This window comes from Temnothorax longispinosus, chromosome 2 (genome assembly GCF_030848805.1).
Source record: "Temnothorax longispinosus isolate EJ_2023e chromosome 2, Tlon_JGU_v1, whole genome shotgun sequence".
Classification (NCBI taxonomy): domain Eukaryota; kingdom Metazoa; phylum Arthropoda; class Insecta; order Hymenoptera; family Formicidae; genus Temnothorax; species Temnothorax longispinosus.
The window spans coordinates 698,958-725,574 of record NC_092359.1 but is presented as its reverse complement, the minus strand read 5'-3'; the positions used below and the strand labels follow the sequence as shown (position 1 = coordinate 725,574).

Genomic DNA, 26,617 nt, shown 5'->3' with positions numbered 1-26,617 from the left:
TGCTACTTAAGCCAAGGATTCGCTTTACATCCTGCAGGCAGGCAGCGTACGTACGCGATGTATAAAATAAAATATATATCCCTTAGCGGCGGAGCGAAAGAGATTTTCCTGCCTTGGAGATTAAGCTCTTCCCGTTCGACGACGATTGAACGCGACCATTTGTATCCCCAAGTTGTTAAAAGAATTATTACGCCGCTCCTATCTCTTAGAAAGACTTCTTCGTACGGTACGTTGAAGCACGTGAGATACAGTCACGTTGTTATATCAGAGAACGTTAATTAAAACATTTTATTATTCTCGCTGGAACGTGTTCTCGGCTCGACAATTGCTCCTGCATATTTTTAATGAAACGCTTGACCTTTTTACAGATTGCTTTTCCACATCGCGGAGAAAACGGCGCTCGCGCATTTAATCGCTTTTAGTTTCTAAAGTTTACGATTAATGGGAGAAATAATATTATGCGGTTCGTCGGTGGGAAAAGCTTTAAAGTGCGCTTCGCGAAAGTATCGATATTCGTTCAGTACTTGAAATAATTTAATTACCATTCTCTAGAATAACATAAGTATTATTTAACTTACGATTTCCTAATCAAACTAAATAGATCGACAACTGTTATTCTTTTAGTCTCACGAGATGCTAGTGATATAACGTATTTTTCAGCGATAAAATCCGTGGCAAAAATCGATCGTTAATCTTATTTGGCTGTCTTATCAGAAAAAGGTGTTTATAAATGTTTCTTCCTCCTTCAAGCTACGAGATTCTTTAAGTCTGGAATTCGCCGTGTTGTTAACCTAGCGCGTTTGTAATACTAACTTACTGGTATATGTGCATCTGTGTATATGCGTGCGCAAATCGATTGACTGTTTTATTTTGCGCGAATCGCTGGAGCTCTACCAAACTCTGCCGTATTATGCTTTGACCTGTATTACGTTTTTACGCGCCCGTGTGCGCGTACGCTCCGCGCTCGTGTGACGGTTACTTGGTTCGTGAGCTGGCAAGAGACACGGGATGCAACGTGACACATACGGGACGATACGGCAACGACGTGTATGCGCGTGCGGGAGGGCCAGGGAAAGAGAAATAGCCTGCCTGTGCATCCGGATGGATTGCCGGGATTTTAAATCTGATAGGACGCTGATAGGCCAGCGGCAAAACGGGACGAACTGAAATTTTTGTTGCGTCGTAAAAAGCGTACAGGATCCATAGTCGGCACGGTTGGAAAAAAAATCGCGGAAAACCTTCGCAACGCATCGCCGTTTGCTCACTAAGAACGATATTTGGAAATTATAATGAATGATCCATTCCTATTTTCTGAATTATACGCGATTTGACGTAGACGATATCGTATGCGTATATACTGTATGTCGTTAAAGTGCTAGAGGGTGAAATATGGAGCGTGATTAAAAATAAATGCAAGTTGTATTCTCCAGGAAAATAAGCCGTGAAAAAATTTGTTGTGTCAGGTATACTGTGTCAGAATTAGTGGCGTGCTATATGATAAAGTAATTTTTTTATAAAAAAAAAGATAAATATAAAACAATGTGAGGCAGTTTGAAAAACGCTGGACTTCATTATTCGAGGATCCATTAAAAATGGGAGGCGTGTAATTCAAGAAATAAAGTGGTGGTATCGCTGCCCGTCGAGCATATAACTTTATAACAAATTGCATGTGACCCATTTTACAAAATAATTATATCAGATATCTCACGCTACATTAGTTCCGATTACAAACGCTCGTTACATAATTTATCGTTTTATACTAGCATATTAAATATCATTGTTTTTAATTTAACAGCAATAATTGTAATAATTATTGATTGAAACGCTTGTAATAGGTGGACAAATGTAACCCATACGAGTGGTTTATTACGGATTGCTAATTGTAACTGAACATGATCCGAGTGTCTTGCAGCACTTTTTGCTATATGTTGCGCGTTGCTTGACTATATATATGATAATGAAAGTCCCGTGAAATCCGATAGAAATCGCTGAAATCTGATAATCTCGGAAAATTGATGGATGGCCATAATGACAGGGATTAGCGCGGATAGTTACTGTTTAATGACGATTTCGCGATGGTCGAATCTCGCATAACCACGCTGGCGGATGAACCTCGATTCCAGCCAGTTAATTAGGACGCAACGCAGCAGTTTCCCCGAGAGGATCTCGACGCCCGCATCCGTGAAAATCTCGCAGTAGGTTGATATTCGAACGAGCACTAATTTGTTGGAATGCTTCACATTCTCGAATAACAAGTTTAATGCTTATTAAAAATTTTTCACATAAAGAGGATATCGCGAAAACATTATCTGTTTTTATAACCGCTAAAATAACCGCATTAAATAATTCCACATAAAAATAATCAATAATACTGTTTGTTATCTCTCATATTATTAGTCACTGTTAGATTAATAATTCGTACCTCGAAATCCACGTACATACGAAAGAAGTGAAATATGATTCTCGTGTTAGTGTCTTGTTAATTTTTAATCTCTATCAAAATATCGTGAATTATTCAACTCTTTTTATATATTTTTGTAACGTTGGTGTAAAAAATTGAAAAGATTTCGCTTGGAAAAAAAAATGCCTTATGGCCGCACGGTATTATGTTGGGACGAAAATCTACAAAATGCATTTGCAAACTGTGTATCTATGTGACAGAATACAGAGGAAAAAGGATAACCGTTCTGTATACTGAAAGTTCGCACGAAATTCTATTGACTGGGATACCTGCGGAATTATGTGGAAGAAGACAATCACGAATGCAAATACGAGCATACTGAAATATAAAATTCTGGTGTTTGTTTACTTTCGTGAATGTAATTCGTTTTTCTGGCAGTAACGACTGTGTATCGCTTTATAGAGTTACACAGAACTGCTTGCGGATCGCACAATCGATTGCACGACGCCAAACTTATTTTATACATTAAAAAACTACACGGACACATAATTCTCGAAAATTTCCTTTACTATACGGTATAATTCTTTTACTGTATTACGATTGCGATATATACATATATCCAATATATCGACCTTTTCTACACGTTCAGCAACATTTTTAATACTACATTAGCACTTAACCCAGTACAGGCTCAGCGCGGCGGATTGATTCACTTTACAAAAGCTGCACTTCCATTCGCTATCGAGTTGTTTGCTTTTGTAAACCAATTCGATACGCTGAAAGTACGCTTATGTATAAGTATTATCTGTCTATTCTATCGAGCAAATAATTCTGCAAATATTGATCACTCGACGAAACACGCGGATCAATGATGCCTATCATTTGCGTTTGAGAGAAAATGAAACCGCGCGCGTGTACTCGCGAGTATTCACGGGCACTCGCGGGTACTCGAGAGCGCAAGCACGCACAGTCAAAGGTATACGAGAGATATGCCGTTTTCATCGACGTCACAACGAGGTCGTGTCGTATTCATTAAACGTACCATAATTTTCTCGAGTATCCATACATTACGCATACTACCGAAACAACTGCCATCCGCACGAACTTGTCTCTCTTTTTTTTTTTTAATCACGTTCACTCGCGAGCTTGGGAAAACAGATTTCGTTTTTTAAACTGAAATACACGGGCGCAGCATTATTGAGAGATTTATTTTCTTTATTTATACAGAGAAGCGTATTATTAAAAACGCAACCTTCTCCAACGGTGACCGAATAAGCTTGGAATAAATTTATGTTCACGTTGCTTTTTCATCTCCAATTAAAATATAAATTTCCTCCTAAAAAAGAATAGTAACACTATTGAGGAGTTATTATTTTTTTAATAATAATCGAGTTTAAACGATTCGCGGAATTTTATTCTCTAAAATTTTTTCATTATTTAAGAGTTTATTGGATTATTCCCGAAGTCACAGAACTGTTTCGTAGTATTCAGGGATCCTCGCAACCTAATTTAACAAGATAGATATAGAGAAGTAGCCTCAAACACTGAGGATGTCACGAGATCAAGAAATCTCGAGATCCATGTTACGTTTCTGCCTTTTTTGCGAAGGTGTTCGTATGACCTACTGACTTTATGTTTCATATTGCAACGAGAAAATATCGAAACCGAATGCGCACATTTTAGGAGTATTCCCATTTGGCCTATGAATCTTTTATTTTTATTTGAAGGTTTTGGCGACATAAAACGTACATGGAACTATACTTTCAAAAAAGAAGAAAAATAATAAAAAAATATTTTTATCGGTGAATGTATTGCAACTAGGTTTACAATCTGATTTAATATGATTGTTAAAAAAAATTGTCGCAACCTTATCATGTATATACGTGCAAGAAATTAATCAAAGAAGCTCTATCAATGGATCCGGTTGTTTTCACGATTGGATCTAATTGTAAACGTAGCCAAACGCAAATATCTGTTTTACTTGCAAGTATAGATTTGACAAATCAACGTCGATATTTTCTATCTCTATATAAAATTTACAGTAACGTAAAACTTTATTGTTTATGTAAGTGATTAGGTCATACGTGTAAATGAATATGTGTGCTCGTGCAGAAAAATAAATCGTCATCGCGCGAAAGGGTCCACTCTGATGCGTTGTCTTTCCACACGTTACGTATGCAGATGGGGTTTGCAAAAAATCTAGCGGTATACTTCTTCCACTCTTAGTTTCGCATTTCTCCAACGGCGCATGATTCTTTACTACCGACTCCCTTAATACACTCGCGCTGGTTGATTAAGTTGCTCATCGTTTCTCTTTGCCGAGAGTTACTTACCTGAGCTGGGTGGAACGCCGTTATTTTTCACAACTTCGTTTACTTTGGTTACCGGAAATCTGCATTTCTTTGCGTGCTACATAAAACGTCGTCGTGCTTCGCATGGTTCATGATATGACCGTATAAACTCACGTACTATAGTAACGAGTGTGTAAAACATTTTATTATCGTAGGCATGTTGTTGTAGCGATATTTTAGCAATGGGATTATAACTTAATATTGGTTAAAGTGGTTAAAGCAATTATATGTTACCATTACTGAAAAGGTAATGGGTAGGAATGGTAGAATAAATTTGAATGAAGTGTGCATTTATTTATGATAATATCTTTATATCTCCCTAAAATTACATTTAATTAAATTACATCCACATTAGATTCAACAAATATATATTAATTTAATTAAAATCACAGCATATTTACTCATCAATGTGCTAATTATTTTATAGCTTAAGCTATTGGGATTGTTATAAAATAAGTCTGAATATCTACTTTGGTAATATTTTGCTAGCGCTCTTTGCGATGATAGGTAATAATAATTATTTTCATATACATCAATCATCATATTCTTATCTTATTTATACAAAATAAATTATACAAAATAATATTCAGGTTAATAATCTCTTTAATACAAAAAACTTTCAAAAGTTATCAAATTATTTTTAATCGTTCTTCTTTCACGCTTATGACTTTTTATTTATTCAATTTATTTATTCAGAATAAGAATAGTAAAAAGTTAACATTAGTATTTATTAATTTTTTTTTTAGATTTATACGCGTGTACGAACGCGCGCAAGTGTTACGCTATTTTATGTAATATTTTTTTATAAGTGCGTAATCTCATCGTTTTAAGGAAAGCTTGGCGAGAGAGGCGTAGGTAAGCAAGTGTCGACACATTAGGAAAGTGGCTACTGACGATTTAACGGATTACCCACGCTGGTACAAGAGACCAAATGCACCTTCAAGTAAGCCGATTGCACGGTCCACAACTGTAAGTGCAGTCTGACTTCTCGAGTTTCGTGTCGCTAGTGTTGCTACTCCGGAAAGATCAACGGCGTAATGTACGTAAAAGCGGAAATGTGCATCCTGAACAGTCACGGTCAATTGGTCATCGTGTGCATGGTCCATTAACTCGAAATAAATTTGCATCGAAAGTGGCAGCTTCGACGTTTTTCGTCAATAAATTGCACTCTTAACGGGGAGACGTCATACCGTATCGATATCGATACATTAATTAGCTAACACAATAAGGTGTATAGAATTAATAAAATAATAAGCGAAAAACGAAGCAATAATCTCAAATTACACGACATACGTCGAGACAATTAAATTCGTAAGCTTTAAAGTGCATGCAGCTTTAAATTCGGCGATGGTTAAAGTAAATTTGCTAATGGCTACGAGCATGTATTGGCGATACTAAGAAATTATCTTGAAGAAATGTAATTCCGCGGTTGCTTTTGCGACCCGATTCTTGGAACGCTCAGTATCTTCGATTTTCTTAATCGAAAACCGCCGCAATTCGGTTGCATTTGGATATCGTAGCGCATATCTGACCGGTTCATGGGCAATTAGACGGAAGCGCATTCCCAGCCATTAGCTTGAAATGAATTCGCATTTAGGAGGCCCGGAGGGCTGATGGGCAAACCGATCGGCAAATTCGATTTTCTCCGCGTAGCCCATCCGTGGATTATTAAACTTATCGATTGAAACGCGGTGCGATCGAGAAGGCAGGAAAGGGGCGAAGAGGGTCAGCGTGGCCACAGCCCAGGATATCACGGCAGGCTGTAACCGCCCTTCGTGTCAAACAACCGGCTACTTCGGCCTCGATTTATTGTCCAGTTAGTTGATCGTTCCGATTCTGTTTCTGCCTCATTTTCCATCTTTTCCTCGTGCCTCATATCCCTCACGGGGTTATTTCGTGCAAATAACGCTAGAGCTAATTGCTGTTTTTTCTCTTTTAAATACCGGCGACGACTTTAAAACGCTCTCTCTCCCGTGCTTCTCAGTCAGCGACTAGTACGGTGAATGCAATTGAATTGGAATTTGTCGTCCGGGTACACACCACGTCTCATTAGGCGACCGCATTATACCCTCGGGTATCGACGGTATCGTAGTACTCAGCCCTCACCCGGCGACGACGGACGAGCGGTGTATGCAGTAAGCGGTGCCCAGCGATGTTGACGGTTTTGTAATTGCGCCGTTATCGATGCTCGATTTGCTCCGCTGGCGAATTCGCCACGGATGCGTGATTCTGGAATTTTTCCGCGTTGCTATTACACTCGAGTCTCTTGTACAGCGCAACGTCACGTCGCGTCGCACCCGTCCCCGTCGCACCGCCTCTCTCACGGAAATTTTCTCCTCATGATGATTCCTCTGTGCAATAATCCGGATTATTACAAGTACAAACGTCATTATCGATCGTGATGGATTTTTAAGTGTACAAGGTATGCGTGTTACATTATAGGAAAACATTTTTTTAATGAAAGACATACGGGTTCTCATAGCAGCCAATATTATGCAAATATTTTGAATATTATTCATTGGCATCTCATGATTGCGATCGAGATCGATTTTTCAATTTCACCATTCGATGCATAATAATAATCTACCGACAATGGAACCGTTATCACGATGCGAATTAACTTGATTATCTGATATTTTGCGATAAATGTGCATATACGTTTAAACAGACCGATACCGTATGCACCAAACATAAACACTTGTAAATTACGCATACCAAAAACCACACTCGCTCCTGTGGGGCCAATCATATACGAGAGAAGAAACAGATGGCTTGCGGTCGATGAATAATAAAATTGCGCAATCTCTGTTGCATGGCTGAATAATAGAACCAGCTTAGCCGACACAAAACGATCGCGTATATTCCATCCGTCGATTTCTATGATCTCGAATTCAATCACTGTGTTACTGTCAATTGATCGCGATCGACTTGATATAAATGAAAGAAGAATTCTGGGTATATACGTGCGTGGAGACGACATCATTGATCTAACTCACTGTCTTATTTTTTATTTGTTTGAAAAGGAAAATAAAGGCATTTCTATATATATTCCTTTACAATAGTATATATGTTTAAAAATTGCGAATTTCTATATATACTCATGATGTATCCGGTGTTGCGTTTTTCAGAAATCCCTGGCAGATGGAGAAGGCATTGTCCGCACGGGCCGATGATGTCGGGTGCTGGCTGCAACCTGGTTGGCGAGGGAATCGCGGCCGAGAACGGAAACGTGGCGGCCGCCGGCAAATGCGTTTGCGGTCCGTCGGTACCCTGGTGCCCGGGTGAGCCGCGGCCCTACATGTACATGACGCGGCACGAGTGCCGGCTCAATTTGGAGGCGAAAATTGCTTACGGTAGGACGCATTCATTCCATATGCAAGCGTACTGTGATATACGGCGGTACCACGCGATGCGATCCGCGTGCTCTGCTGCGGCGGCACGATAATGCGCGTCAAAGTGCACTAATGGTGAAATTAATTTCACGCTCGATTCGTCAAATGGTGCGAGTTACAGCCGTCTATCGTTAGGGGAATCGGACGTAATAATCGGGCGTAACGCGGGACTATCAATTTTAATTATCCCTACGTGTTCGTCAGAACCAGTAGGAAAACTTGTCTAATCGATGAAAGTTTATACGCGCTCGCCTAATGCATGTAACACAATTTGTTCAGATTTGTTGCGTCTTTTTAGAGACGGCCTAGTTGATGATTGATGAATGATGATAGACGGAATAGTTGTATGAATTGAGGAAAAACAAATATTTAATATAGACACTACAGTCTATGTTTATAATTGTCACAGGGATACATGTAAGAGAGAAATTATAGATCTTTTTTTTTACAGAAAAATCATTAAAATGATTAATTGCATTTTATTTTTGAAGATATAATATTGTCGCATCCGTTTAATTATTTCAAGAGAAACGAAAACGATCTGTAGTTACGTTTGGCTATTTACTATGTTTTTAAAATATTTATCTCCGACCGCATGAATTTCTCGATGAATGGACAGTATTCATACGCGTATCGATGAGTTTACGAAACGATCGCGAAAATATCTTTTTAGTATATCGTTTGTGAGTTATTGCGAACGTCAATGTTTATTTACTATTACGTTTTTGCTGTCTTAGAGAGCCACACCACAAAGTTTCTGTTTGCTCTGCCGCGTTGTTTATCTAGCGCGCGCGTGCTACATTTTACGATAAGAATCGCTGACGTGATAGGGAATGGGATCAATCTCGCGTAAAAAGAAACGACGTTGTCGTCGTCGTTTCCGAATGGCTCAGGGATGGAGATCGTTCGTATTGCACGAATGTCATACTGCCGCGTACTTGCAATAATCAATAAAATTTTTGGATCATAAATAAGCGTCGTCATGAAAACCAAACATTTATTTGGCCCATTAACAAAAGTCGTTTGCTCAACGCTGATAGTCCATCTGTTTAAAACTCAATCGCTATCCCTTTTCAAAACATCGTATGAAATTTATTGGACGTGTCACAATTTTACTGACGCGATTCGTTAATTATGCAAACAATTACGGTCGGCTGTTTATTCTATCGTCGTTAATCCTTTTAGTAAGGAGCCTTTATTCGTTACTGGAGAGCCTTTTTTTAACGAGTTATTTCTGCATGACATTTTATAAATATTTTTTGAGAACATTTTTTAAGAACATTTTTAAAATAAAGTTTGAATTTTTGAATGGCCTCTTCTTCGAATAAACTTGTTTGCGTTTGCATGTTATAAATAAACTAAAAAGTTAATCATGATTGGGAACCGGTTGGGAACGAAGAAGTTAAGAATTGACAGTCATCATTCGAGCTATGTATATAGTCTTATTGCCTGATATTAATCGTCGTGTTTTTATCATTGGTCGTTACTTCATCAGAAGGACGTGCCTTTTCAACTGTCTCCTCTCGTCAGTGTTCAAATGTGGATAAAAAAGCGAAATAGTAGTAAGGTGAATGAAATACGTGAAATACGTGTCGGGTGCGCGAACGACGAGGAGCGTTAATGAAAAGAAAACACAAATAGTGTTGGTGGTTGGAGGTGAGGACAACGACTAAGAAAAACGGGAAAACCAAACTGAAGCGGATACAGATGGTATACCGGTAATCAGAAAAAGACACAATTACGGGCTAAATTCGTGACGCAATGTTGCCAATGTTCGTTCGTTCGTTCGTTATCGGTTTCGTCGTCTCTGATTAAAACACGCAAAAACGATCATCACGTAAAAGAGAATATTGTGTTATCTTGCTTTTTAAAGATTTCTTGATTATCCAATATGATTTCCGATATACTGTAGCCATCTCTAATTGAACTTTGCTTATCACAATGACCTCTTTCACTCAATTGCATTAATATCAAGAGTTTAGAAAAATATCCGCAATCTCTTAAAGCAATAATTCCATCATCGAAAAGAATCAATATTTCCAATTTATCTTAATAATAGAAAATCAAATAATTTTCTCTACATTATTCTTTCGTTGAAAGCGTACTTCTATTTCAGAGATTCATATCTCACATATATGTTATGTGTATATATTGTATTATATTAATATATAGCACGTACACACAACATGTTGCAAGCTGACTGTCATGCGCATTCGATTCCTCCTGCTCTCACAATCAGCTTCAATAATTGTTCATGTCGAAAGAAATAATTGTGTGTGGGAGACTTCATAACAGTTATGATTAGAGCTCTCATCCGGAGTTGCTCAGAATCAATAGTTAACTCGTTCTCCTTTCGAGTGCAACTTCCAGAAGTCCATCTCGACACAGTGCGGTGTTCAACGTGTAACGAGGTTGTTGGTGAACGAGTAACAAAAGTAGTTACCCCGGACGGTGCAGAAAGTTAAATTCGATTCGTTGAGAAAAGTTTAATCGCGTACGTTCTATAAAGGTAGAAGGCAGACGGATTGTTCTTTTGCTAGCGAGCTAAGTACACGAGTAAAATCCCTAAGTCCAAAAGAGAAACAAAGGAACCAGCCAACTGAGTGCGTTTCGGTGAACCGAGGTACTTCCGGGGTATTCGAATGGCACTTCATATATTAGAATTATGTTTTACTTTTAGATATGAACAGACAGTTTAAACTGAAGTTAATAATCGTTAATTACACAATTATCATAAGTATGATATTATGAATGTTTCCTATTCTTTCAGTCAAAATATTTCATGTCTTTATTACTGTATCAAAAATATTATCTATTTATGATAATTATTGAATACAAAAAGGACATTAAAATAAAGTTTGAAGCGAAGAATTTATAGATTGTATTTAGTTACTATTCAGGATTATCACACTTATAACTAATTTTTATAATACTTCTAACTATATGAAAAATTTATTTTGTCTCTTGTCACGCACCTCTTTATTGTGTTCGACGACGAATATTTTCAGAATAGACATTATTCGAAGCAGCATATTGATTTGAATAGAGACATTTTCGTGGTATCATCCCCCGTAGTGATATAAACTGGTATTTGGAACACGCCGCGAATTTCATTGAACCTCATTGAAAGTAATTGTCCCCCGGTTAATTGAGTGCAATGCCCGATATTGTTCACCAACCGCGATAAAAAAATCATTGATTTCGTCACGGGTGTATTACACCTCGAACCTCGAAATGTAATGTATAGGAAATTGTGCGAAATACGGGATGCAATAATAGGTACATGGTGTGCAAGCGCTGCATTGTATCTCTATTACGTTTATATCGGTATTTACGAGAAACGTTTATAGCGGAGATTTTTTCATGTGAATATATTCCACGAATAATTCCATTGTATTATTTAGAATAATTCAATTATCTATTTTCTCTCTCTCTCTCTCTCTCTCTCTCTCTCTCTCTCTCGTTGGTTTTTAGTCAACAATTTTACGATTTCTCAGATTCCATTAAGCATTTAAGCATTTTTCAAGAATAAGGGCAATCATATGTAAAAATGCATTGAAAATTATGGACTATTGTTTCATAGATACTAGAGACTCTTCCTGACTCTTTTTAAAAATGTTAATATGTGCGCCGAGAGAGAGAGAGAGAGAGAGAGAGAGAGAGAGAGAGAGAGAGAGAGAGAGAGAGAGAGAGAGAGAGAGAGAGAAACTAATTTCAGTTTAATTCTCTTTTATACTTTTATTCTATGAAACTAAATTCTGTTATCTTAAAACGCGTCGCAATAATAACATATTTTTAGAAATAATTAATAAATTGATTTATATGTATCAAATGTTTAGCAAGTAAGTTTCTTTTTATTTGCTGCGAATAAACAATAGATTAATAACGAAGTTGTCTTCGACATATATTGCTTAAATTGCTGTTGTCGCGGCCGACCTGTCGTTAGCAGAAATTAATTCGTTTAATAACGCGTGAGACGCGAATTTATACTCGACTAGAAGTTTGGCGCCGAAATCGACTTCGCAACACCTTCAATTTCAGTTTATGTGAGGCCATTATGCCCGATTCATTTTATGTCATAGCCCAACAACTAGTCGTCGCATGCCCATGGCAAACTTATTCGACACGCTAATTCATGGAATATGAAGCGAATTGCGAATCATATTGCGGGAACTAATAAAACTTTGGTTAGATTTGGATGCTTAGCGAACCTAAATTAAACGCCACACATGTCAAGAATTCGTTTGAATGGGTTTTTAGTCTGCAATTGATAAATGTCTGCGCGTTTGATTCAAAGCATCTGGTAAATAGGTTAAATCTTTAATTGCTATAACAGAACAGATTTCTTGTTCCTTGAAACGGAAAAAGTTTCAATTGATTTTTTCCATATCTTAAATGTTAATAATGGCAAACTGTTACGACTGCATTATTTTTTCTTTCAATTTATTAGAACGAATAATCGTGAGAAGCTTTCGAACTTTATAACTCTGTTTTCAGAATTATAAACAAACTTTGTATTTCGCTTATAAAACTGATGATATTATTGGAAGTAGTACCGAGCAGGAAATTAAGACATTTTTCTTTTAATGATAAGAAGAGTTTATTCTTTATTCTTTTTCCCCTTTCTCTTCTTCTGTTCTCACTCATTTTTGTCTCTATCGGAGTAAGATGATTGATTATTTTAAAAGTTTTTTGAAAGAAAACACGAGTTATTTTTTCTACACGGGAGAAATATGAAGGTGCGCTTTACTACTTTTTTACTGCATCGTTTCCGGATTCAAAATATATTTTGGCCCATTTGCCACATGTCACACACAGAAAACGTAACGTCGAACGAAAGCGTTTATGAAACATTCCGGGACGTCCCTCGATCCTTTATACCCTTGGCAATTTCTTCTTCGTTCATAGATACTTCTCTCACGTCCCGGATCCAATCGCTTTTTACTCTCATAGTATAGCGAAACAACGTAAAGTCATATTGTGTCAGAAGTGCTGGCTCGGCAAGGTCTTAAGAAAACCTTTGGATCTTCACTTTACTGCATGCAGAATTTCGAAGGAAGCGCGAACGTTCTTTGAGGGAGCCTGGGCACGGTCAATTTTGCTCGTAAATTCCTTTTTGCGCATGCAAAATGATTTTTGCAACATTTGGATTGAGATAGCACGATACAGAAAATCGATATACTTTAGAATGTAAATGTTATAAGAATCTCGTAAGAAAATTAATTAAGTATACAAATTGAGATAAGATGTACACGATGGAATTGTTTTTAGCCAATAAAAGAGACTGAAATTTCATATTTGCGGTCTCTATAGATAAATCAAATTACAACGAAATAACTTTCTCAGAAAGTTATTCCTCTTCTTATCACAAATTCATGAATCTCTAATCAAATATGTCAGTGCATTAAAAGTAGCCTGGAATTAGAATACCTATTATTAGATAGCCTTTATATCTCCCGACGACGGGATATCTATCTTTATTCAGTCGAGTTTTGGGTCAGAGCACCGCGTTCTATCGTGAGAAAACGATCCTCCAATGTTGATCTAGCCTTCTAGCCTGGTTTAAACGTTAGACTACGCTCACTACGCAATTGTGCCGATATAAACACGTGGTCAGACGTGATCGAGTGACGTGAGTGACCGCCAATCGCTTTTGTAAGCAGTCAAGACCAATCTAAGAATGTCAGATGTCTGACGATCTAATTGCGAGGGACGAAGATGCGGGAGCGTAGGATTACGGATACCAATATAGTCGTGTCACTGCCTTACGGTCTCGCACACTTCAGCGGCCAATAACTTAATAATTGGGTCATTACACGAACGCTATATTGATCGTTAGATTCAACTTAATCTCCGGAGATCTTCGTGTGCACAGTTACTGAGGATAAATTATAAAGCTATCCTCGGAGCAGAAACAAAACCATTAATTTCGTCGGAAGCTATCTATTTATAAATTAATGACTCGCGCGCAAGGATGTACAAGATTAGCACGTGACATAAATATAATATAGCAACATCGGCGCGCGTGGGTGATGTAAAGTTATAGGAAACTAGACAATATATATAAGCGCGGATGCTTCTTTGCTATTCATATCTTATAATCTGCTAAATTAAACCGAAATAAAAAATAAATGTGTGGGCCAAATCTAAAACTAATCTCTGTTATCTTTTTAGTATAAAGAGATTCGTGATAATCCAAATTTATTATTTTAATAATAAAGCAATCTCTGAATATATTAGTCTATATTTATAGGAACAATTCACCTCTTATGTGGAAATTTATGGATGAAATTTGTGGAAGTATTTGAAGAAATATTTTCAAGCAGGTTGAGCTGTTGCTTTATAATATTAATTTACACTTTATATCAATAATTGATATGAAAAAGACATTGAATTGCACTTGTCTAAAAACTTGTTAGCGTCGATTTAATGTTTACTACCAACGTAGGACGTGGAGAGCTGATTGGATGGAAGGTGAAGGGCAGTTACGCGGCTGGGCAAATATTAATAGTAAATATCGCAGCGGTCGTCCGAGGAAGATTACTCCGTGGATTTACCTGCACTTTCGAATAATCCGATATTTGCCCGGGACTCGCGTCGATGTTGCGTAAAATTTACTCGCTATATTAAACGTCCGGCGGCAATCCATTCGGATATTTGTATAACAAACGTTCGTGGCCGCGCGAAATATTGAATTGCTCACCCCTAAGTAAATTCATAATCTATAACGCGTTGGTACCCACAATGGCTGTGATATTTAATAAGACCAGGACATTTATAGAGCTGACTGAGTTATTTATCGCGCGTAAATATGCTCGAGAAAAGAAATGACCGAGGTATTTTTTGCAAAATAGTCTCAGGTTCTTGAATATTCATGTGAATCTTTAAATCATCTAATTATTTTTTATCGAGTTAGTAGCAAGAAATACAACAGTGTTCGAAATAGCGCAAGCGCACTTTGAAATTGACATAGATATGTAACTTGCGCAATTTTCAGTAATAAATTTGTCTTTGTATAATCTTATTCTACTTTTATATTCTTTCCTCGCACATTAACTTCTTTCTTTTTTCTTTAGTCTTTCGTTCCGTTACTTTTTACATTGCCCATTATCAATTGGTTCTGACTAATGCAATCTTCTTTGTGAATTCATTCTTTAATCAATGCCAATTACTTCGCTGGATGACACGCGATTTGGTATTTTAATGGAGCTAAATTGCATTTACGGCGCTGGTCATTACGGAGACGTAATTATCGAAGACTGAATTACTTTACTTGTTAGCAGTTCTCGATCGAATCGAGTCGCTTGGGCACCCCCGATCGCGAAATAATGGACGCGCCCGAGAATGCTATCTAAGTTTAATCTAATGAAGTGTTTCGCAAGTACTCGTTAATTAATTCATGCCCAATATCCGTCTACCGAGAAGTACCACCACAGCTGATAAACTTCTAACTTCTGTTTCAGATGACCTCTATAATTCTGGCGACATGCCGAGCAGCACCGCTATCGAGGGTAAGTTACTTTCAACCAATTCCAGAAGTTTTCGCGAACGGGCGGCTTTAATTGAGTATGTTTAGTATTCATCCGCTATCGTGTTTAAGGGATTAAAGGGAAATTATACGAGCTCGCGTTCCAGCAGTAAACTACGCGCTGCTCTTCCTTTGACACCGTATCGTAGCTTTAGTAGTATTCAACTCTCGGGTTTAATATGTGTGTCGTTAACAAGTGTTAGATCGAAATTTTCAACGGTAGACAAATATGCTGTGTCATTCTGTTGATCGGCAAGAAGAATCTTTGAAAGATTCTTCGAACAAAGACTATACATGCGCTATTAATTTTAATACGATATATTCTTAATCAAGCGAAATAATATACCGCTGCATTATTTAATTTTTACCCGATATAAATGCAGTGCAAGCATTACATTCATTAACGTAGATCTACTATACGTTGATCGGATTTTCTCAACATCGTTTTTCATGCCAATAATTCGCCACTATATTCAACCACGTTACGGAAAATGCAATTACTATAAAATTATTTTACAAAATTGATCAGAAGAACGTAATCTTATTTGATTGACAATTATTTGGTATTTACCGACATCCATTTTGTACATTATGCAAACTACCAAAAAAATTGCTTCCTTAGCCAGGCATCGCTGCCAGTTATTTTCACTTTCATGATTCTCGCATTTATTTCCGTAGAATAATTCTGATTATTTTTACCAAGATATCTCGAAAATCTTTCGTTTATTTCAATTAGAGCCATATGAAAAATTTATAAAACATTCTAAAAGACGATAAAAAAATTTAATAACGCAACATTATGATTAAAATTATATTATTAAATAATATTTTAATCGCGTCAGTTGGCAAGTTTTGTTGCCTTAAAGATACATACAACTCAAATTTGTTTTCTCGAAACAGAAAACAATGTTAGGATAGTACCGTTTAGATGATATTGCAAACAACATAGCAGTACCACTCACACTGTTATTCATTATATCTCTCATTGGCGTTACACATTTACCACGTTCTTTGGGACAGTGCTAAGTGCACGAAGAAGCGGTTAACCGCCACTACGTCAATGTAACAGTGAGATAGTCCCATTTAACCGGCGAATTGAATTATTTCACAAAGATCGAGGAAAGGATTCGCGAGGGTCAAGCAGTCAGCATTCGAGACGCACGAGATGGGGAAGGTTAATTTAATTTTGTAGGCGAAAGCGCTCTCTCCGCCCTCTGGTCTCTGCCCTTCCCTTCTTTTTTCCTCTCCGTCTATTGCGAAATAAGAAGAAGAAAGCAGCGAAGATAAGAACTCCCTTTCTGAACGACCACAGTTAGCCCGTTTCGCGCGGTTTGTAACAAACAACGCGAAAAGAGGGTGAACTTCGGCGATGCGCCGAATGGCCGAACAAAGGAGGACCCCACGTATATCGCGGCACATTTGCGGCGAAGCTTTTCACAGAGAATTTCCGACGCGGCCGGGCGCGTTAAAAAATTACACTTTTGCGTGTGTACCGTGAAATTGAAGTGGCAAAGTTGTTTTCGTTTTTTTTACTTGAAGCTCGTATCGCACCGATACCGGCCGGTTTCGCATTACACTTGCGTCACTTTCGAGCTGCTACTTGCCGTTGAAATTACATACAGGGAGCTCTATCGATCGCACATCCAAATTTCGAGAGATAAACGAACGGCACTATGCGATAGTGACGATCGAGAAAACAAAGTGGCTAGATTTTCATTATCTGTGAGATTTTAAATTGTTTTCTTAAAAACTTGAGAAGAACTCGATTCTAAATTTTTCTACTTTTTCCAATATTTTAAGATTAATTTTTTCAATTTCTTAAAAATGGACAAATACTACTGCACTGATTACTCTAATTCTTACGTATTTAATAGATATTATATCTGCATTAAGAAAACCGAGTACACATCATTACAAATTGCAAGGGTTGATACTGTTTCAAAGATGAGAAAACGATTACACTATTCCATGTATAATAGTTGGAAGGAAAATTTAATTAAGCTATCTAAGCCAAATTGATCAGAACATAAAAAATTTTATATGGAATTAATTTGCTAATTATTTGCTATTATTTGCTTTTAAAAGTAATTTTTTTGGTCCAGCTATTAAAAAGTTACGAAGGGCTGGACAGCTTAAGATTAAGTTATATATCCACCTCTTTGTAAATTTTTAATAATGTGATCAAAAAAATTATTTTTGCAAGCAAAAAATAGCAAATAATTAGCAAATTAATTCCATATAAAATTTTTTGTGTTCTGATAATTTGGTTTAGATAACATAATATACCTTCCCTCCTACTACTTATACTAATCGTCGAGGTTGCCGTCGCACGGTCGGCCGTTTCCAACGAGTTTTCATGGAAAGTTTTTATGAGTTGGTTGCGAAAGGCAGTGGCAGTAACAAAGAGTAATCGCGCGTGGCAAAGTTCGTCGATGCAATTGTATGTTGGTGCGACATTTTCAGCTAAAGTCAATGAAAGCATAGCAGATTACGTACTTGATTAAATTTTAGCGAAACGATTCGTGAATGGGATTTCTCGGCGCAACTTTTCTTTCGATTGGCGTCAGTATTAATATTAAGATGAATAAAATAGCAAAATAATGGAAAGTATAAATAAACGGACAAATTTTATCGAACACATGATTAGTATTATTAAATTAGGTATTTATTAGAATTAGCGTCTAGATTATATAAAAATAATAAAATATCAGATAATCTGACCAGTTGAAAAATGAAAATAAACGCATGGGCAGGTGAAATCAGATAAAAATCAGTCTTGCAATGCTCTAATATACTAAAAGTACAATGTAATAAACGGGAAGATATAAACGGACTCTTCTCCTGAATGTCTAAGCCGCTTCGTGCACTTCATCTTGTTGAAAGTGTCTTCTTTGAATGGAGTGTAGATCTGCTTTGTAATACCAGGATATCACTTTCCTCTTCCTTACTTCTGGACAATGTGTTTCCCACAATAGGAAAACTATCGAGTTCTGTGCTTTTTTCCACGCCGTCGCGGAAGACATTCTCAGATATCCAGTCATTAAGTCTTCCGATATGAGCTTTCTGTTACACCGAACATTTAATTATTCCGTAATCTGTATGTAGCTACAGAATTTTTAAAGAAATTTTTAGAAAATCTTTAAATGCACTAATTTTAATTTTTGTATTTATTTGTGAATATGAAACCGTGACAACTGATGTAAAATGCATTTTTCTATGTGTGCCGATATTGAAAATTGATTTTATCGAAATTTTAAATAATTTTCATTTTTTTGTCAAAGATAAAGGAAAAGAATTGTGTAAGTACTATAGCTTTATAATTAAAAACTCTCAATGTTTGAGTAATTTTATAATGCAGAAGATAAATGTATATCTTATTCGTTTAAACGGAAATTGTATATTAGAAGTCTACCGCGTGTGCGTTTGATGAAGGATGGTAGAAGCGAATGGATTAGCGCACAACGGAGCGAAAACGTGACGAAAGCCGCTGCTTTCGAACAATCAGTCTCGCAAGCGCGTGTATATATCCTTCGTTTTCTCAAATTACAAAAGTCTACGAGATGTGCCTTTCACGAACTTTCTCGAGGATCTCGGATATCTTTAAGCGGTAACCTACCTCGGTAGTTTCCTTTTGATTCCATCCTACCAACTTCTATCTGAAGCGTTATTTTGAAGCGCCTCTTTCTCCCGCGATTTTCCTTTTTTCCCCGGACGCTGCTCTACGTGTTATTAAATAAACTTGCCTGCTGTCTCTTTTCCGAGAAAGGATTCTCCGGTAAATATGGCGCTATGACGCGCCAGCAACGTGCAAACATTGGCAAACTTTAATATCGTCCGAGCGCGGGCATAATATAACATATTTTATTAAAGTGCACTGGAAACACTATTCCGTAATGCAGGTCGTCTCATAATCCATACCTCGAATATGCTTTTTTGAAGTCATTCCAAACCAAAAAGTTGTGACGAAACTATTCGGGTTGCTATTAGTTGCTATGACTATTAGAAATTTAGCAATGAGGTTTTATATTGATAAACGATGGCATCTTTATTAACTCTTACAATTAGTTCTCTAACATATAAATTCCATGTTTTTTAGTGACAATCTGGAAAGAGTCCTATAAATTATGTTTAACATTTAAAAAGAAAATTTCAATTTTATTGTTATCGATGTGGTTAAAGAGCGAGTAATTAATCCCGAATTAAAACTGGATTTAGTCAATATTTGCTTTTGGTGGCAATGGAATCTAACACAGATCGAATGTAATAAGAGTTGCAGTATAGGGGTATAATGTTCATGGTGCTCTCGCAAACCATCCCCGGGATTTATGTTTTCCCCGTAGCGGCAACGACGAGAGCCGAGAGCGGATAATCCGTAAGAAGGACGAGGAGAAGGAAGAGGCGCGGGCAGAAAATGGCATTCGTGCGTACCGATCCTGAGCATATTTGCCTCGATAAAACGGATAGGTTATCTCGAATTCGCGGTGACGGTGCTGTTTATTCGAGTCAGCCGTGGTTATGGAGGAAGAGGCGGATAAAACACGGGTAAAACGCGGCAGAGGAGAGAGAGGAAGAAAGAAAGAAAGAGAGAGAAAGAGAGAGACTCGATATCCACCTAGATGTAGGGAAATAGAAATTGAACGAAGTAACAAGGCGCCGCCGCCGCGCCGGGGGGGCCACGCCATCGTCGCGGCGCGCGGCGTCGTCGTTCTCTGGAACAGAAAACGCTGCGTTCGCTTTTGGGTTTCTTTATGAAAAGCGAGCGAGCGATGTTGCCAGATGGTGGTTTATCAAAATGATATCCTCCCCTCCCCTCCCCTATCGCGATTCCTAACGGTAAGATTAAGCCGGCTCGTTCGACGCACGTCAGATAGAATCTGTCAAGAGGAAGAATTCTATCGAAATATAATGTTCCGCGCTTCAACGTCGAAATACCGTCATGTTGACGTGAGGTGAGCGCAATAGACGCGTCGGCAATAAATATGAATCGATGCGAGAATAAAGATTGCCTTTGCCTCAGATTTATTGCCTTCGCTAAAATTTCATTTCGCGACATAAGGTGATAAAAATTGATGATAAAACCAATTTAACCTTAACATGCTATTGTTCTCGCGATACATAAGCAAATATTGTTTCTCAATTTGGCAGATATGTTTACGAATATGGGAATATGGAGTCGAAGGGAATATGGAGGCGTGTACTTCTTATATAACGACTTAACGTAATATATCAATTGATTAAGTTTCTCGACGGATTGCATTTCATATCTGTCGGTTTATTACACTGGGTGGAAGGCTTTCGAATAAAGCCGTGCAATTTAGTTGAATTAATTTTTTTCTATTACGGGCTTGTTACGGGCCTAAGTGGATCGTGAAACTCCAGCCGGCGCAGCGTTCTAAAGAGTAATCCGAGGGTGTGGTCGGGTCGAGATTAAACGTGGATTAATTTATTGTCTCCCTCTCCTAATAGAACTATTTCCTTACAAGAATTGATTTCATTAGAAGCTTGCTGGTTTAAGTGGATTGATAAAATTTACGGCGATTCAAGGGACACGCAGAGTGTCGCGCAGACCATGTATTAATTTACTGCTTATATAAAAACTGAGACCATGTATTAATTTACTGCCTATAATAAAAACTGCTTTCGCGAAAGAATTAATTTTACTTTTAAACTTGAAATTTCTTCCGAGCTTCAAGGATCTTACAAAGATGAGATTGAATCGATACAATCGCTCGAAATTCTGTTCCATTTTCACGAAAAACCTTGCGATATAACGTTTGGTCGCAATTTCAATGATTCAAGATACAATCGTTTACTTAGATAGGATATCGAGATATGTGGATATATTACTCATAATTTGTGTTAGAATTTTTATTCGAAAAATATAAAAAATTGAATTAAAAATATTTAAAAAAATGTTTATCTTAAAGTTATCATATTTTCAAGCGCAGTCGAACTGTAATTGATAAGTAGAGTTTCTTTCGTTATAAACTTGTATCGTTATAAACCAAATTGAAACTTATATTTAACTTATTCGCGAGTTAAAATTTTGCTAAGTACTTGTTGAAAATAATCCAAGAAGCACGCTTAATGGCGTTGACCGCGTCGTTACGAGCGTCTCGAGGGAAATTCGCGTTTCCTGAAGGAATTTCGATTGTTCGAGGAGACAGCCGGCATCGTGAGGCGTGCTAACGCAATGGAAGGTATCTAACAAATACATTACTTATTTATGTATTTTTGTGAAAAACTTGTTATTCCGCCGTTCTCGAGATCGTCGGTTGTAGCCGAACAATATTTCACGGAAGAAATAAGGAAGAGGATTTTGTATTTTGGATTCCACAACGCGTTTTCGTGATGTTTTAATCCCCGATAAGAAATAACGGTCACTAACATTCGTGAAACTCGCGAAAGTATCGAAGAATGCATCCAACGTGAGAGAGGCGACAAGCCGTGCGCGAATCGTAGTCTAATCGCAGTATAATCACGCCGCTTAAAGCAGTGATTAAATTCCGAAGAGAGATTAAGATTTTAACGTAGTTTCAACACCTGTATCGTTCGCCAAGTTATTTAGTACGTATGTATCTGCTTGTTTCAATGTCGAAACATGTTGGCAGAACGGCATAGATTATTCACAGTATAATATCTACACCTGCCATTTGATTTTCGTTCGATCGATCGCGAAACAGTTAAATTAGTGATCAAGTTTGTACTATTAACACATTAATAATGACGACGTCGCGGTAGGAAACTTCCATAGACTATCGATAATGTACGTATTTAGTCCCTTATCTTATGCTGCGAAACGTGCGTATCTATAACATCCGTCGTGATATTATTAACCCTTGAACGTTTGCATTATTTTATTTATAGATATTATGTAAATTATAACCGAATATTTGTGGCAAAAGCATTACTAAAAACGGTATTAATTTAAGCTTCATACAGAAATTTCTATTTGTCTGCAAACTTGAAAAATTTGCCGACTTGAGTTCTGAAATATATTTACCGACAAATCCGCGTCATTTTCCTTTTACGAACAGACTGAGGTTCTCTTAACATTATTCTACATTCACTCTTCTATCTCTATCAGCTCTCGCTCTCGCTGTTCTTGCTCCCAACGTGATTTGCGAGTAATAGCCAGAAGCGACGAGACTATCTCGTCCGTAACTTTAGAGCAAAATTATACGTGTGTGTGTCCGTTCTCTGCTTCTAGCAGGTTTGGATGGCTAGCTGGCTGGTTGTCTGGTTAACCCAAGTTCTCGTTGCTTCAATCAAGCATGGGTGGCAAGCATTGCGCCAACTGTTGTAATAATTCCCAGTTATGGCCATCTTGCCATCGCCGCTGACGTGGTTATCACGTGGCATGACACTTCGTGAAAATAGTCGCAAAAATGTGGCAAATTGTCGCTTTTGTCGAGATTTGATTGTTGCCTGTCTCCAGTTGCAATTTCACGCCAGCCGTAACATAAACCGCTGTTATGTCGACAAATATTCGTTATTTTTTCATTGTTATTGCTAGGAAAAAAGCACATTGCTTTTACACATCGCTTGATTCCGTAAAAAGTTTTCCGTTAAAAATATTTCATATATCTTTTAGTTTAATCGAAAAACGTCGAGATCGAGGTGCAATATTATGTCTTGTCTATCTTTAGCATCCTTAAGTAGCTGCCTGATTTTGGTATTAAGCGATATCTAGTGAAATTAGAATTTCTTTTAAAATGTTTGAAATTCGTACTATCGAACGATGGTTTCGAATGTTCTACTTTCTTACGGTTCTGGCTGTATTGACGCTAAATTCTAAAGGTCGTTTTTGATGTAAATACATTAAAGAAAGTTCGATTCGTGCATCGTTTAACGTTGCCGATAATTTAATTAATTGATTCATTTAGTAACAGCCGGTGCTTTGCCGATAAACGCATCGAATTAGCATGCATATTTGTCCCACGCTTTTAATAGAATTACGGTCTCGTTAAATGCAACAATGCTTGGTCAATGTAGCGTTATGAATATCTAATTCTCGTGGTTATTTCATTAAAAAAATTTATTACTCCAAAATGGAATCCTGCCTTTGACAGAATTACAATATATATACATTAAATGCACTTTGCGTTTAATTAAAATAGAATCATAAGCTGAATTTTGACCTTGCATTTTGCATAAAAAATGAATATGTGATATTAAAATAAAAATGAAGTTTTTGAAGAAAACTAAAACGAGTATTTTAAGGAACGTGGAATCCGTGGAAGACGAAATTTCATGGAGAAATCTGCCGAGTAATCCTGGCAGTAACGCGTAAAAAAACTCCGAGGTTTCTAGATCTGCAGCACGTTTCTTTAATTACGACACTTTTGCGAAACGATCTCCAATACCCAATCGTTTTATGTCATTAACGACCGTTGGAGAATCGGGTTGCAAAGGAGAATCTAAGTTAGATGGGTGTGCGGAATTCGATCTTAGGAACATTTCCCTGCATTTGATCAGCCGTAAATTCACCGCAGGGCGTGGAGAAAGCTCGAGCGGTTACTTTTAAAATTAGTTATTAGTACAATGAATTGAGAATGAGATATCGCATTAGTAATGGAATTCGAATCGAATTAAGTACTCAAATTTTTGTACTATCTTAAATAATAATTGGCCACTAAATGAATTACGATGTGTATATATATATATATATATATATATATATATATATAAAGATGTATGTAAAATTAAATAGGTATGCATATAAAATATTATATGTATAATACATATATATAATTTGTTAAGAGATTTTTGATATAAATACCCTTTTTGAAAGTAAATACTTTTGTCTTTAAAGATTATTAAATTTAATTCTAATTATATTTAGATTGGAGATTTGCGTTAATAATAAAATAATAATATTAAAAAAAGTTTATTTTATACGCACATAACAGATGTTTTTCCATGGTATTTGAGTCCAGATACATATTTGAACATAAAAAGTTGTTATACAATTTATTTTCTTTCTTCAATATATTTGGTCAGAAGGACAAACATAATGAGTTAAATCTCACATTAGAACTGGCGGCATTAACGACCGAAACGGAATGAACCTGTGAAGCGAACGAAATCAGAACTCGAGAATAGGATAGAATTTGATCACAAGTCACGAAACGCGACCCTTCTAGCGAGATCTGTAGTTCGTCCTTGAGTCGGTGAGGGATAAAAGAGCAATCAATCTGACCTCCAATGTGTGCCTCTTCCTCTACTTTCCTTTCCGTTTCTTTTTCTCATGCGCACTCGTGGATCCAAGGCAGTTTCCGCGATTTCTTGAAAATCTCGGTAAAAGTCTCGAAAAGACGAGTCGCGCTCCTCAAGTTGCCCGACACGTCGCGCGAACAAATTTCTATTGTATATCGACAATGGCTCCGGCGGGCCGTACGTCGCAGACATAAATAACGAAGAAGCCAGCCGGGGAATTCGCAGACACTGCGCGCCCTTCTTCCATATTCGGAAATTCAATTTTGATAACGTTTGCCAGAAGGTAAGACTCGGGATAGCCGATTTATATCTTTCCCTCTGGTCGCCTTCTATCACCGCAAGTCTTTTGCCCCCTTTTCTGCAGTTTGTTTCCTCACCCTTTTGCTCGTCCCATCCCACGCGTTCTTCCCTCACTATCACATTTCTCTTGTATAATCGTCGATGATTTGCGGTAAGAAAGATCTGATATGCGGTATGCTGAAAGCTGTTACTTTTATATCCACGCTATCAGTCAGCATTAACGAAACTGAACCGTTGAATAGTGGTGCAAGTCAGGGAAAATTAAGTATACTAATTCTCATGTAGGGCGATTTAACAAAATTTGAAATCGTTCTTTTAAGTAATTTTATAATACCGTAGAAAAGCTATTACTTTTAGTATTAAAAAGTTAATACAGGGAATCTTTAAACGATTTAGGAATGTCACTTTATACCTGTATAATACAGAATATTATCAAGATGTTATAGTATCTTTATCAAGCGACTGCAATATTAAATTCCCAATCCCCCTGAGAGCCTCTTGGAGAAGCTTTTACGCATTTTCGTTCCGTTGTTTTTGTCTTTCCTTCCGTTCTCTTAAGTAACGTTCTTCGATTTCTCGTTTACACTCCGCGGGGAAAATCGACAATTTGCCGAGAGCTCGGGATCTCAGTAGCAAAGCTTGTTTTATTAACCTTGAAGACTGCGAAGCGAGATTTACCGCGATACGCCGCGCCGTTGCTCGACGGCTACCGGCTACGGCGATGGTACGATGGTGGTCGGACGAGCCGACGTCGATAAAATTTGTTTCTCACCATTAATCCGGGTAAAGAGTTACGTCAATTTCTTCGGCATCGATAGATCCGTTTGGATTTACGGATGGGAATAACGTTTCACGGGGGTAATTGAAAAATATTTTCCTAGCGTGCGCTTCACGTGGAATTCAAGGGCGGCCGCCCAACATTTTTCGCGTGCGCGCGAGAAATAGGACGTTTTTATCGATTCCAACTCGATGGAGAGCAAAAAAATACGAGAGGGCAAACCGGAAAATTGCCATAGGGGTTACATTTGAATAACGATACCTAAGCGTTTCTCGAGCTTTCGGCGAATGCTATATCGGATTCGACCCGAAAAATAATAGACGATCGTTATTTTTAGAGGCCTATACTAGAAATTGAATTTGTTTGAAATGAAAAACGGGCTTATACAAGAAAATGTAAATTCTTAAAAACTGCAGTATATAAAACGTAAAATAAAATGGATTAATATTCATTTCTTATACATAAATAAATACTTAAAATTTTACGCGTTAAAATTGATCTTTTTATTTCCGAAATTATTACTGTTATTACGATTGCTGTGATTGGTTTATAATATTATTTAAGAGCAAAAAGCGAAAATATAAACAATATATTAATAGAATAACTCGTGTGGCCGCGTGTGGCCGTACCCAAGTTTTGGCCGTAGAA

General features: G+C 37.3%; 1 protein-coding gene across 4 annotated transcripts in view; it reads left to right on the top strand.

The window, feature by feature from the left end:
• Positions 1-26,617, top strand: part of Cmpy (crimpy) — a 256,147-nt gene that overhangs the window by 26,178 nt on the left and 203,352 nt on the right. For all 4 annotated transcript variants that reach the window (XM_071797837.1, XM_071797836.1, XM_071797835.1 and 1 more), the window contains exons 4-5: positions 7,881-8,105; positions 15,608-15,655. In XM_071797837.1, coding sequence (XP_071653938.1) covers positions 7,881-8,105; positions 15,608-15,655 — 273 coding nt within the window. The remainder of the gene's footprint in view (positions 1-7,880; positions 8,106-15,607; positions 15,656-26,617) is intronic.